Source organism: Nycticebus coucang, chromosome 14 (genome assembly GCF_027406575.1).
Source record: "Nycticebus coucang isolate mNycCou1 chromosome 14, mNycCou1.pri, whole genome shotgun sequence".
Lineage (NCBI taxonomy): Eukaryota > Metazoa > Chordata > Mammalia > Primates > Lorisidae > Nycticebus > Nycticebus coucang.
Window position 1 is genome coordinate 67,581,549 of NC_069793.1, and position 14,205 is coordinate 67,595,753.

General features: G+C 42.4%; 1 protein-coding gene and 1 long non-coding RNA gene across 2 annotated transcripts in view; one reads left to right on the top strand and one right to left on the bottom strand.

Annotated features, from left to right (window-relative positions):
• Positions 1-6,592: 6,592 nt before the first annotated feature.
• The window catches only part of LOC128564948 (uncharacterized), a 29,465-nt gene continuing 21,852 nt past the window's right edge, over positions 6,593-14,205 (bottom strand). The window contains exon 3 of the long non-coding RNA XR_008374179.1: positions 6,593-6,721. This is a non-coding gene — a long non-coding RNA (uncharacterized LOC128564948). The remainder of the gene's footprint in view (positions 6,722-14,205) is intronic.
• Positions 8,847-10,099, top strand: LOC128564947 (cyclin-D1-binding protein 1-like). Its single transcript, XM_053561054.1, has one exon. The coding sequence runs from the start codon at positions 9,196-9,198 to the stop codon at positions 9,814-9,816; it is 621 nt and encodes a 206-aa protein (XP_053417029.1). The 5' UTR covers positions 8,847-9,195; the 3' UTR covers positions 9,817-10,099.

Here is a 14,205-nt window from a genome sequence, read left to right on the forward strand (position 1 = left end):
TGCCCACACATTTCTGGGTACCAAAATATTGCCAGAGATTTTACAAGATGAACAAAATTGTGTATATCAGAATTCCTCTGGGGCAAAGTCCTCCAGTAGTTGTGAGGGATACTTTGGTTAGTAATATAAGGTGAACAATAATGAATGTTTAGTCACCAGTTTCCTAAGGAGGCTGGGCTGAATAAATAAAGGGCTTTTGTTTTGTGGAAGGGACTTTACGAGTTTAAGTGAGGGCCAAATTGCTCTGAAAAATAACGGTGAGGATTGGTCTTTCTATTTCAGTCCTTCTTCCTGCCCTTCCCTTTCACATACTCAACAGGCCTCTGACACATAGTTGAACAATAGTTAAAGAAAGCTGATTTGATGAAATTAAATTTGATGCTGTGTCTCTTAACTACACATTTTATACCTCATAGCCCAAACCCTGAGAAGCTGGGGTTGGGGTTTGCAAACTACACTTCACCTTTACCAGCCTGGCCCCTTGGAAAGCTCCCCCATAAGGGACACTGGAGAAAGACTGGGACACTGGAGGAGAGAAGAGATGGGACCTGTTCCTTCCAGTTCCTGTCAGTGCCCACCTCTCCCCATCCCAGCAAAGGCCATTGACAGCAGCAGTTGATGCCGGTTTGCAGATTTGAGGGGGGCTCTCTGAGAACAAGCTCATGTGCTAGGCTTGTAGGTTTTAATAGCCTATCCTCTTCCCTTTATTCTCCTACCCATGGGGGATTTCGCTGTTTAATATAATTATTTTCTCTACTATCCTCTCATTCCCCCTTTTTAGTCCTCTAATACTTATTTAACTAAATCCTTGTATTAAATTTTCTCAGTTAACGTATCTAGTGTGAATTCTGTTTCCTGAAGGGACCCAACTGCTGCAAGGTGTCAAATCATTCATGTGCGTAGGGTTCCTTCAAGTCGATCCAACCCCAAGTGGGGCTCAGGTAAGTACCATTTGAGTAAGTACTATATGCTCAACGCTTAAATGCATTGTCCCATTTAATTAACAACTCTGGGAGCTGGGTATTACCCCATCTAAATAGATGAGAAACTAAGATTCAGAGTGGTTTAAATAACTCATTTGTGGTTACTTAGCTTGAAAGTGATAGAGCATGGATTCAAACTTAGGTTTTTCTGACTGCTAAACCTATGCTTTTCCTCAATCCTTTTAATTTTTTTTTTGTTAAGAAGGCCTTGGCCAGGTTTGAACCCACCAGCCCCCATGCATGGGGCAGGGCAGTGCTCTAACCACTGAGCAACGGTCATCCAGCCACTTTTAATTATTTTTTTGAGACAGAGTCTTAAGCTGTCACCCTGGGTAGAGTGCCGTGGCATCATAGCTCACAGCTACCTCAAACTCTTGGGCTTAAGCGATTCTCTTGCCTCAGTCTCCCAAGTAGCTGGGACTACAGGTGCCTGCCAGTATGCCTGGCTATTTTTTGTTGCAATTGTCAATATTGTTCAGCTGGCCCTGGCCGGGTTTGAACCTGCCAGCCTCAATGTATGGGGCTGGCGCCGTAACCACTGTGCAAAGGGTGCTGAGCCACACTTAATTTTTTAAACATAGTTTTCTTTTAAAATTACAAGAGTAAAAAAAAAAAAGTACAAGAATAATACATAGTCTATGGAGTAAGTCAAACAATGGAATCATTAATTTATAAAACTCATGTCAATAATTTCCCCCTTCTTCCCTCTAATACTTTCACCACTCCTTCACCATCATTCCCCACCTGACCTCCAATTATCAATATTAACAGTACATTGTGTAACTTGCCACAGTTTTCTTTTTGCTAATACAAAAATGTAAGCACACAAAGGATGCTTTTTGTTTTCAAAACAAGAACAGGGACATGCAATATGTATTATTATTTAACTTGCTTTTTCACTGAACAGTATTTCATAGTCATTCTTTATGGCTGGTACAAATCTACATATAGATTTAACTTGTTTTTTTAAATAGATAGATCATATTTTACAATATGTTATAAATGCACAAAAATATATTTAATCACTTCTCTGCTGCTGGATGCAGGTTATTTTCAACTTTTTAAAAACTAATCCCATGACAAATTATATTTCTAATTTGTTGCCAATATAAGCAATGTTTCTGTAACTCTCCTTGTACATATATTTTTAGATAGTGGTACTTTTTTTTATTCGAGACAAGGTCTTGCTTTGTTTCCTGAACTAGAGTGCAGTGGTGTTATATCATAGTTCACTGTAACCTCAATTCCTGGACTAAGTAATCCTCCTGCCTCAGTGTCCCAAGTAGTAGGGACTACGGGTGTGCCACCAGGACCATGCCTCTATGGGTGCGCCACTATGCCTGGCTAATTTTTCTATTTTTAGTAGAAACACTGTCTCTACTTTTTCTCCACAATAATCCACTTCTTTGTCAAAACTGGCATTAAAAATAGTTTATACAATTTTGGGGGGTCTTCATTTCCTGTGACAAATTAAACTTATATCAACTGTAGGCCAGATGCAGTGGCTCATGCCTGTAATCCCAGCATTTGGGAGGCTGAGGCCAGAGGATTGCTTGAGGCCAGGAGTTCAAGATCAGCCTGGACAATATAGCAAGATACTTACTGTCTTAAAAAAAAAAAGGAAAGAAAAATTATCCAGGCATGATGGCAAGTACCTGTAGTCCCCTATACTTGGGTAGCTGAGGCAGGAGGATCACTTGAGCCCAGGACTTTGAGGTTCCAGTGAGCTATAATAATTCCACTGCACTGTAGCCCAATAGAGCAAGACACTGTTTCAAAAAGAAATAAATAAGTTAAATAAATTTGAATGTTTTTCTCTTGTTAATCTAAGGGACCTCAGCCATGAACCTAAGATGGAAAGGAAAGCTACTTATTCTTTCATTTTTTTTTTTTTTAGTCTAGCTCTGTTGCCCAAGCTAGAGTACCATGGTATCAGTCTTCCTCACAGCAACCTCAAACTCCTGGGTGCAAGTAATCCTCCTGCCTCAGCCTTCAGAGTAGCTGGGACTACAGGTGGCCACCATGACACCTGGCTAATTTTTAATATTTTTAGTAAAGATGAGGTCTCACTCTTGCTCAGGCTGGTCTCCAACTCCGGAGCTCCAGGGATCCTCCTACCTTGGCTTTCCAGAGTGCTAGGATTATAGACGTGAGCCACCATACCCAACAGAAAGCTAATTTTTTTCCTTTATAGTAATAAAAGTTGAATGTTCTCAATGTTTTAATTTTTGTCAGCCATATTGTTGAAAAACTGTATCACTTTTTTTAAATTTTGCACTTCCCTGACAACTAGTGAGTTTGAGCAGCTTTTCATATGTTTATTGCCATTTGCATTTCCCCTTCTGTGAATTACCTGTTCCTGTCATTTTCCCATTTTCTCTGTAGATGGTTTGTTAAAATAATTCCACATTGCAATTTAAGAGTCAGTGAAAGAATCAGAACTGTCTCCCAATTCCCAGTCCAAGAATTTCTCTATTCTGACTACTTCCTGAACAATTACATGTTTTGGTTGTTTTACCATATGTTTATGCCTCACATGCTATAATATAAATATAACTAGTTTGTTAAACATGCTGACTCATACTGTCAGACAGAAAACCTTATTTTTTTCCTCCATTTTCTCTAAAATTCAATTTACTAAATAGGTCTTTTCTTGCCACTAGATGAAATCTTGGGCAGATTTCATAAGGATAATTTTTTTGGTGCTCAGGTAATTAAAGTTCTCCAATCCCTTTTAAGTATTAAAAAATTGGATTCCAGTCTATGTAATCACCTAGCTCTAATCTAGTCCAGTGTGATATCAACTCTCCAAGCTCATGAAAGTTAATTTGTTCTCTCCCCAAACTCAAAGGAAGCCTGCAATGATAGACCAGGTATATAAGGTTTCTTTCTTTCTTCCCCTCCTTCTCCCCTACTCCATAGCAGTTATTTCTGACACCCTCCAGGCAGGGAATCCAGGTTTTGTGGGATCTGAAGCTTATGTAGAATTCTAAAATGACCCTCTGCAATGACCTTTTTGCTTTTATGTATTTGCCCCTTTGAGTGTAGGTGGAAACTATGAATACAGTGAGACATCACTCTCATGATTCTGTTAAATGACAAAAGAGAGATTATCTTAGGTGTGCTTGGCCTAATCAGATGAGCCATTTGAAAGCAGAGTTTTCTCCAGTTGGTTGCAGAAGAGGAAGTCAGAGACATGCACTCTAGCTGGACTGGAAGAAAGCAAACGTCCATGTTGTGAACTGCAGGAAGGGGTGTGTTAGTCTGCTTGGGCTCCATAACAAGTAACTTAAACCACAGAAATTTATTTTCTCACAGATTTGTAGGCTGATATCCAAGATCAGGGTGCCTATGTGGCCAGCTTCTGGTAAGGGCTGCCTTCCTGCTGTGTCCTCACATGGACTTTCCTCAGTAGGTGTCTGTAGAGAAGAAAAGAGAGAAAGAAAGTGAGCTCTGGTGTCTTTTCTTATAAGGAAAGGGTCCTATGGTCTCTCCTTTGTGGCCTCATTTAACCTTACTTACTTCACAAATGCCCCATCTCCAAAAACAGCTTGAGGGTTAAGACTTCAACATGTGGGGAGGACACAAACATTCAGTCCATGACAAAGGGCAATGGCAAAGTCCTGAGAATGGCCCATAGAAACTGATAGTGGATCCTAGCTGATAACAGCAGGAAAACAAGGACCCCAGTTGTACAACTGTAAGGAGCTGGATCCTGCCAATAACCAGTGAGCTTAAAAGAGAATCTGAACCGGGCGGCGCCTGTGGCTCAAGGAGAAGGGCGCCGGTCCCATATGCCAGAGGTGGCGGGTTCAAACCCAGCCCCGGCCAAAAACCAAAAAAAAAAAAAAGAGAATCTGAACCTATACGTGATCAACAAATTGAATTCAGCCTGCTGAGACCCTGAGCAGAGAACTGAGTCACGTCCTGCCCACACTTCTGGTGTATGGAAACTGGAATAATAAAATTGTGGTAAGTCACTAAGTTTGTGATAATTAGTTCTACATCAAGAGAAAACTAACACTACCTTTTAAAAAAGAATACAAAATCATAAGTAAAAAAATTGTGGGCCTAAACAGGGGCCTCTGGAAATGAGGGGCCCTAAAAGGTAAGCTTCACTAGTTTCAAGATAAGTCTATCTCTGCCTCTAAAAAGGAGACCAGGAACAAAGAGTATTGATTGTAATATGGTATTCTGTTTTGGGGAGGTCAGATGTCCAAAACCAATTCTACTCATTGGAAAGCTTTAGGGGGTCCTTTGGGGATCCTTCAATTCCAATACAGCCTCCAATTCCACTTCCCTTGGCAAAGCTTCTCCTCCAGGTTAGCTCCTGGACTTCTTTTTTAGGGGCCTAGTGCCCTCCAGGTGACTTTTGAGGACAGTTCACCTTTAAGAAGATCCAAGCCAGCTCCCTTCTTCCAGGTTCATATCTGTCCCTAAGAAATGTCCATCTTTGCCCCATGGTCAGTGAGAGAACAGTTTTCTTTCAGCACAACCATCTCTCTTCTTATCCTACAAATTCCATTCAGTCTCTCACCTTTAAATTCTTCAAGCATATGTCAAATTCCGTATCTTATCCCCAGACTTCAGGTTCACATGTCATGCTCTCTGAGTGGTTCTGTAAAGTCCTCTGTTTCCCTTGGCTTAAGGAAGGAGAATGCTGCTCCCCTTCCCTAAGCACTGCTTGTCACCCAGTAGAAAGAACACTGTTGTGAGATTCAGGAACCCTGAGCTCTCGTTCGGTTTCTGATGTTAATTCACTGTGTGTCCTTGAGAAACTTTCTTTTCCATTCTGGGTCTTGCTTCCCTGACTCAGTTAAAGTAAAGATACTAGACTAAATTTACTCATTTAGTCAGTAAATATTTATTGAGCACTTGTTATGTGCCAGAAACTGTCACTGGGTACTGGGAATCTTCAGAGAACAAACTAGATGACTCTTGAGGCCATTCTAACCCTCACATTCTCCGCTGCTTCTCCGTCCACCAACCTCCCACTCACCCCTCAACAATGGGTGGTCCAGTTCTGGCCTTAACATGACCACTTTCTCACCTCAGCAGTGCCTAGCCTTCCTTCATATGAACCTAAGCTTCCTTTGAAGGCAGCATTACTGCCCATCAACCTGGTCTGTCTGGCCTGGAAGTACTGTTCAGCCAACGACAACGGAAAGGTTTATTTGTAGAAGCCAGGAAGTCCCCATGACCCCTCTCCATCCACCTCTGGGACAGGAAGCCCCAGGAGGAAAAAACAAAAGATGAAACACTGGCTGACTTCCCAGCTTCGAAGTGTTCAGCGGTACTCTGATCTGGAGGATCCCTTCTGCCCAGTGGACAGTGACCTCTTCAGCAGCTCCTTCCTTGTCTTTGGGCCCCCAGGCCCTCAGTTCCTTTCCTGGAGATCCAGAAGGACTTAGGTGACGTAAAAGAGGTAACAGAAAAGAATGTTGAGTCTCTGGGAAAGGATGCATGTTGTCTTATCCTAAGCTAAGCCCCCATGTCTGGGAGGGAGGGAGGCTGAATTCACAAAGTGAGAAAAATATTCTCAGTGGTTAAGGAAACAAGTGACTCATCTGCTCTGACTTTCATATATCCAATCCTGAGGCCAGACTGATTTCAGAGAGAGGATGGAGTGGAAGAGATTTCAAAGCCTCAGTTTTTGTTCTTGAGTTATTTGGAGAGCGCTTACTTATGATATCCCCTCCCATCCATCCGTCTTCTCCCAATTACTTGATTTGTTTAACCTGTGTGAAGGAAACAAACAGTCATCAAAACACATGTAGCATGCTGAGTAGAAAATAAAAGGACAAGGAGGTGCCTCAGCTATTCTAAAAGCTTCCCACTGGCTCTCTGCCTGAGGATTGACTCTCTCCAATCCATGGAGATTAACTCTCTCCAGTGCATACAATATAGCTGGAATGAATTTTCAACATTAAACCTTCTAAATTGAACTACAACATTCATAGAAAAATATACAAATCATAAGTGCATAGCTGAATGAATTTTGAGAAAGTGAACATCCATGAAACCAACAACCAGGTAAAGAAACAGAACATGACCAGCACCTCAGAAGCTCCCTTATATACCTCCTTCTAGCCACTTCACCCTCAGATTAACTGCTGTCTTGACTTGTAACATCATAAAATAGGTTTGCCAGGCAGTGCCTGTGGGGCTCACTCAAAGGAGTAGAGCATGGGCCCCATATGCCGGAGGTGGCAGGTTCAAACCCAGCCCTGGCCAAAAACTGCAAAAAAATAGGTTTGCTTGGTTTTAAACTTGATGTAAGTGGGATCCATACAACATGTGTTCTTTAGTGTGTGACTTCTTTCACTCACATTAAGTTTGTGAGATTCACCCTAGTTGTTGGAAGTAGCATTCTCATTGCTGTATAATATTGCAATGATTAGACATGTTGCAATGTTTTCATCCTATAAACTATTGAAGGACATTTTGGGTTGTTTCTAGTTTGAGGCTACTACAAATGGTGTTGCTCTAGACATTCTTGTACATGGTTTTTGGTGAAAATAGGAGAGAAATTGCTGAATTATCAGGCATGTGTGTGTGTTTAGCTTTAGTAAATGTTGCCAAACTAAAGTAATATTCATGTACACTCCCACCAGCAATGTATCATAGTTCCAGTTGCTCCAAATCCTTGTTAACACTTGAAATTGTTCGTGTTTTTCATTTTGAACAGTTCTAGTGGATAAGTAGTGATGTCTTAGTACCAGATCACTTCTCTGGATCCCCAAAATCCACAGAGTTAAGTTCAACGTCCTTATCCTGGTGTTCTAGCAATTATCGTTTGTGCTGCTCCTCCTTCTTGAGTCAGACTTACATCTCTTCTTTGCCTTGAACATGATTATTTTCCTTTTGTGTTACCCCCTTCCCTTGGCTACCCACAGATCTTGTGCTCTTCAATCATAGTCCAGCCCCCACGTATGGTGATACTTTGTCTCCATGTTTATCTTCCCCACCAGAGGTGAGCCCTTGAGGTCAGAGACCGGATCTGGTACATTTGGGGGCTTGTAATACCCAATGCAGGACCTGGCACACAGCTGACATCAGTGAATGTTTTCTGATTGACCATTTGAGTAACCCAGATCCTGCCCCAAAGGAAAGGCTGCAGAGCAAACAGAAACCACAAAAGGTGCCCTGAATCTCCATATCCTTGAATATTCAAGGATCCTGTTGTGAAAAGATCTTAGAAATCACCCTCTCACCCAGGAGAATTCAGTGACAGGTGGCCACAGGACAGTCCTTCTGAGACAGGGAGGCAGAAGTATGCCCTTCTCTAAGCCAAATGACCCCACCATTCCCACCTCCTCTGCTAGCCCAGGAAAAGTATCATATTTTCCATCTATAATGGGCTACTGTGTATAATGTGCACCTGTGTCTTTTAGCCAAACTTTCAGGTAAAAAAATCTTTTATTTTAACTTTTTAATTTAAATTTTTATTTGTTTATATTTAGGTATTTTTCTTTGTATTATAAAATAATTTTGTAAAAATACCAGCTAGATTGCTAGCTCCTGCCTAAAGTGAATGAAAAGAAATATGTCGCTCTTCATTGTCCAAAAATGCCTTCATTGCAAGTTCATCAGAAGTTCAACAGAACTCATTACCAAATTACAAGGTATTATTTTGCTACAGATATTGTTATTGCTTTCTAGAGTTACACTTTTAACACATAAACATGAATAAAGGAATTAAACACATTTATACAGATATGGAATTAGTACTACCCATGTATAATATGCATCCTTATATTTCCCTCAAAATTTTTTGTTAGGGTGCAGCTCAGGCGTGGCGGTTGTTGGCATTAGTCTGTGAACTCCGGCCAGCGAGCATTGGACATGGCGAGCACAGCCGTCCCCAGCCTGGCTCTGCCTGTGGGGCAGCTTCGGCACTTGGCAGTGGAGCTGCGGCTGCTCCTGCCTCGAGTGCGGGTCAGGGAAGACTGGGAGACCACCGAGGAGTTTAATCAGCAGGTGTTTTAGAGAAGACTCAAAGAGACAGCGTGAGAGTGTCAGGGAAGGCCACAGCTCTGACCTGCAGCCTTCTCTCAACTTCCACTGCCATCTCCGCAGGAAACCCAGAGGTTCTGTACAAGTCCATGCTGCTATCAAGGCAATAATTGCAGTATACTATTCACTTCCAAAGGATCAGGGGATCACCCTGAGAAAGCTGGTACCAGGCACCACTTTGGACATTGTGGATGGCATGGCTCAGCTTGTGGAAGCACTTTCCATCACTCCAGCTCAGAGCCCTGAGAACAAAGACTTAATTTCCTGCAACAGTGTCTGGGTTGCGTGCCAGGAGGTGCCCCGGATACCAAGAGATAACAAAGCTGCAGCCCTTTTAATGCTGAGAAAGAGTGCGGATTTTGTGAAAGCTGCACATGAAGAAATGGCGAAGGCTGTGGAAGAATGTGACCCTTACTGCAGCCTCTTGAATGACAATGAGGAGGACACCTCTGACCACCATAATGATGAAGATGATGTGTTGGGGTCTCCAACCAATCAGGACTTATCCTGGTCAGAGGAAGACCAAGAGCTCATCATCCCATGCCTTGCAATGGTGAGGGCATCCAAAGCCTGCCTGAAGAAAATCCGGATCTTAGTGGCAGAGAATGGGAAGAAAGATCAGGTGGCCCAGCTGGATGACATTGTGGATATTTCTGATGAAACCAGCTCCAGTGTGGATGATTTGGCTCTAAGCATATATCCACCTATGTGCCACCTGACTGTGCGAATTAACTCTGCCAAACTTGTATCTGTTGTTTTAAAGAAGGCACTTGAAATTACAAAGGCAAGCCATGTGACCCCCTCAGCCAGAAGATAGTTGGATCCCTTGTTGATCGTTGCATGAACAGAATCAAGGAACTCACTCAGGGAGAACTTGAATTATGAGTTCAAAGGCTCATTTGTACTCTGCTCTTTCCCTCTCTTACCATCACAGACAGGCTCTGATGTCTGCTTTTGAAATGGAGCTAGAATGCTTGCTGGATTGGAAGGGAGTTTCTGTCTATATTTAGCAGCAGACACTATTGCCGAAGATTGTTGGTTAGGCCAGACTGGAAATTATTTATAAATGGTACGAGTGTAATATATTCTTCTCTGCTAGACACAAGGAATAATCGCATGGGTTTATGTTCCTCAGTTGCTTCTCAGAGATTCCTAGGAACCTTCCTTATTCCTTATTTACAATAAAGTGTGTTGTTTTCATTGTTAAAAAAAGTTTTCTTTTGTCAGAAAAGTGTGCATTATACATAGAAAAATATGGTAGGTGGATTCTAGGCCTCCTGAGAACTTGATTTGGGAGCACCTCTGATAGGCTCCTCTCTGGTCCTCTCTAGCACAACGTCTCATCATTTCTTTGGACCTTGAAGCCTCTCTATTCTCTAAGAATTCCCTGTTAAAATGGAAACAAACCAATAAACCAGTCTTTGGAAGGGAAGAAAATTAACATTTGGAGTATGTGTAGATGCCCAGGGCTCTGTGCTTAGAAGAACCTCCTATTTAGTTTAATGTTTTACACTTGACATCTTAAAATACTTGGTAAGTTCTGAACAAGACACCCCACTTTTTATTCTGCCCCAGGCCCACAAATTATGTAATTGGCCCCATGTGTTAGGTTCTGTGACAGGTACTTTACATATTCATCTCATCCTAGCCTAACGGCTATGCTGAGTTAGGAGATACTAGCTCCAAGAGGAAATTTAGGCTTAAGTAAATAACTTGCTGAAGGTCAAGTACCAAGTAAGGGACAGAGCCAGGATTCAAACCCAAGTCTAACTTCAAAGTTAGTGCTCCTTCCTGTCCTCAGTATGTCTCACCCAGAAAAATGTCTTAATTCCTACTTTCTGGGGTAGCAATTCAGGGGAATCAGGCAAAGACGGGTGAATAAGCTTCCTCTAGAGCTAGATACTTCAAGGAATACCTGGGATATCTTTTTTTGAGGATGACCTATATACATACTCATACACAATCACACACACACACTACACTGTCTCACACTCAAATGCTCATGCACACATACTCACACAGACCACCTGGTCAGAGCCTGCCTTCGGAAGCACTTCAATTACATGAACCATTATAGCACCCCGCAAAGATGGATCTGATCATCTGATTCCTTCCTTTGACAGATAAGAAAACTGAAGCTCAGAGAGGGAGGAGATTTGTCTAGGTCACACATTTTATGAGTGGGCAGAGTAGGGGCCACAGGATGGCCTCCAGACTCCCAGTTCAGCAGTGTGGTATTAGGGTGAACTGATGGCAAGTAAGGTGGGGAAAATATGGGCATATCTGAGCAAAAAGGAAGCTCACTCCTGAGGTTTACCAGGCTTTCTTTCTCTCCTAGTCACCCTTCCTCTGCACCCCAAGCAAAATTTACTATCAGTATCTGAGAAATGCTTTGCTTCTGACATTGGCAGGCCACAGAATCCCCCCTCCTTCATCCAAGTAGTTACAGTAATGCTATTGCCCAAAACTCAAAAACACCTGCTTTAAGGGTCCAGTAGTTTGGATAGGAAGCCTGAATTGTTCTTTCATTCATAAAGAAAACAAAACACAAAGACAAAATATAAACAGGATGAGATATGAGAGGCTTAATTACCCCATAGAAACAGAAGAGCTTCCATAAATTGAAACAACAAAACAAAACACCCTGGTCTATCAGGGACTTCCCTGAAGGAATGGTTGTCCCAGGACTGGCCCCAGCTTTTAGTCTTCTCTTGGCACTCTCCCAACACTAACTCCTGAGACTGAGTTGGACTCAAGATGGAGTCACGTGGCTAGGGAGCAGGGTTGGATGCTCTCCGTCCTTCATTCTAGACAGCTTCTCCCCCAGTATTTCTTCCTTGACCCATCTGGGTTCACATTTAGACTCTGTCACTTACTAAATGCAATTTGTGGCATGTTGTATAATCTTTCTGTGCCTTGGTTTCCTTATTTGTAAAAGGGGCATGATACTCAAACGTATACCCATATCCAGAGGATCCCAAGATCTGAGACTTTTAGTGCTATGCCCAAGAGAGTCCCAGACAAACCAAGGGTATTGGTCACCTTAGGCTATAAAGATGATAATGTTGATAAAGCATTTATCACTGGATGGTGCCTGTGGCTCAAAGGAGTAGGGCACCGGCCCCATATACCAGAGGTGGCGGGTTCAAACCCAGCCCCAGACAAAAACTGAAAAAAAAACAAACAAAAAAAAAGCATTTATCACTGTACCTGGCACATAGTAATTGCTTCATAAATAATTGTTATTATCCTTCTTCTCCCAAATGTTTAAAGATCACCTTCTGGGCAGCGCCTATGGCTCAGTGGGTAGGGTGCTGGCCCCATATACAGGTAGCAGGTTCAAACCCGGCCCTGGCCAAACTGCAATAAAAAAATAGCCAGGCATTGTGGTGGGTGCGTGTAGTCCCAGCTACTCGGGAAGCTGAGGCAAGAGAATCGCCTAAGCCCAGGAGTTGGAGGTTGCTGTGAGCTGTGTGATGCCACAGCACTCTACCGAGGGCAATAAAGTGAGACTCTGTCTCTACAAAAAAAAAAAAAGATCACTTTCTGTTTGCCATATTTTGTGTTAGGAACAGTTATATAAATTATAAACATTTGTAGAGTTTGCTTTATAGTTCAGAGAGCATTTTCATGTACATTATCTCATTTGATCTTTACAATAGCCCTATGAGAGAGGTAGAACTTTTAATGTCCCCACTTTTTAGGGGAGATAACTAGAGCTCAGAAAGATGAATGACCTGTTCAAAGTTGCTCAGCTAACAGGTTGTTATGAACTGAAAATTTGTGTCTCCCTGCACCCACCCCATTCACAGGCTGAGGCCCTAAGCCCAATGTGATGGTGTTTGGAGAAGGGAGATAATGAGGTTTAAATGATATGGGAGTAGAGCCCCCAAGATGAAATCAGTGCCCATATAAGAAAAGAAATGGACCAGAGTTCTTACTGTTTCTCTTTGCCAGGTGAGGATACTATCAGAAAGTGCATACCTTCAAGCCAGGAAGAGGGCCCTTACCAGACACTGAATCTGTCAGCACCCTGATCTTGGACCGCTCCCCCTCCAGAATTGTAAAAAATAGGTATTTGTTGTTGTTTAAACCACTCAGTCTATGGTGTTTTGTTACAGCAGTCCAAGATAAGACATAGGTGAAGCGTAAAAATGTGAATGTAAGTCTATTCCATCCCAGTCCACCTGGGCTGCTGATAGCTCCTGGTCCTTCTCATCTTCAGGCAGGAGTCTTCACTACAAGTAGCTGAAACAGATTCTAGCTGATATAAGCAGAAAAGGAGTTGTTAAAAGGATAACAGATAGCTCACAGAATCTCCTGGAGGGCCAAAGGACCAGACTTGGTCCTCTTACCTTAAGATTACCTCCTAAGTTTACCATATGGAACTGGCTTAATGAACACATTACAGCCACTGCTCTGGGGAAGGGTTACCATCCTAGGTCCCATCCAGATGACAAATGCCAAGTCTGAGACTCTACTACACCCACAGCTCACAATAATTTTGCACACTCTGCTTCTTTGCCTCATTAGCTTCCAATTCAAAGTCTACCTTGGCTTGGTGTGGTGGCTCACATCTATAATCCTAGCACTTTGGGAGGCCAAGGCAGGAGTATTGCTTGAGACCAGGAGTTTGAGATTAAAGTCTATCTCGGGCAGGTATGTCTGATTTCTAGCATGTACAGCATAAACCATGTCTTAGTTTCAAGGGATGATGGAAAAGTGAGCTGACATTTTCAGTTCCGGGAAGCTGGCTCCATCTGCTTCATAAGGTAGGGGACTCTTGGAATGTAAAAAAGAGGCCCCAAAGTTCATCAGACCCAACAATATGCTATCTTATCCCCTTTCCACTTTTTCTGCACTTCCAGGCCATCTCCTGAAATTTACATTTTATTTTATCTCAATATACCTTATTAAAATTAATCCAAGTCCTATGAGTTAGCTCAAGGTGGAGTCTAAAGCCTTTCAACAGTTTACATGTTTACAGAGGCATCTTTGGCCAGGTATTCCAAGAAACAAAGCCAGGGTGGGATTAAATGTTCAAGGATTTGGGCTTGGCATGGTGGCTCATGCCTGTGATCCTAGCACTCTGGGAGATGGAGAAGGGAGGACCATTTGAGGCCTGAAGTTCCTGACAAGCCTGAGCAAGCAAGACTCCATCTCTACAAAAAAAGAGAAAAATTTAGCTGGGCATGATTGTGCATGC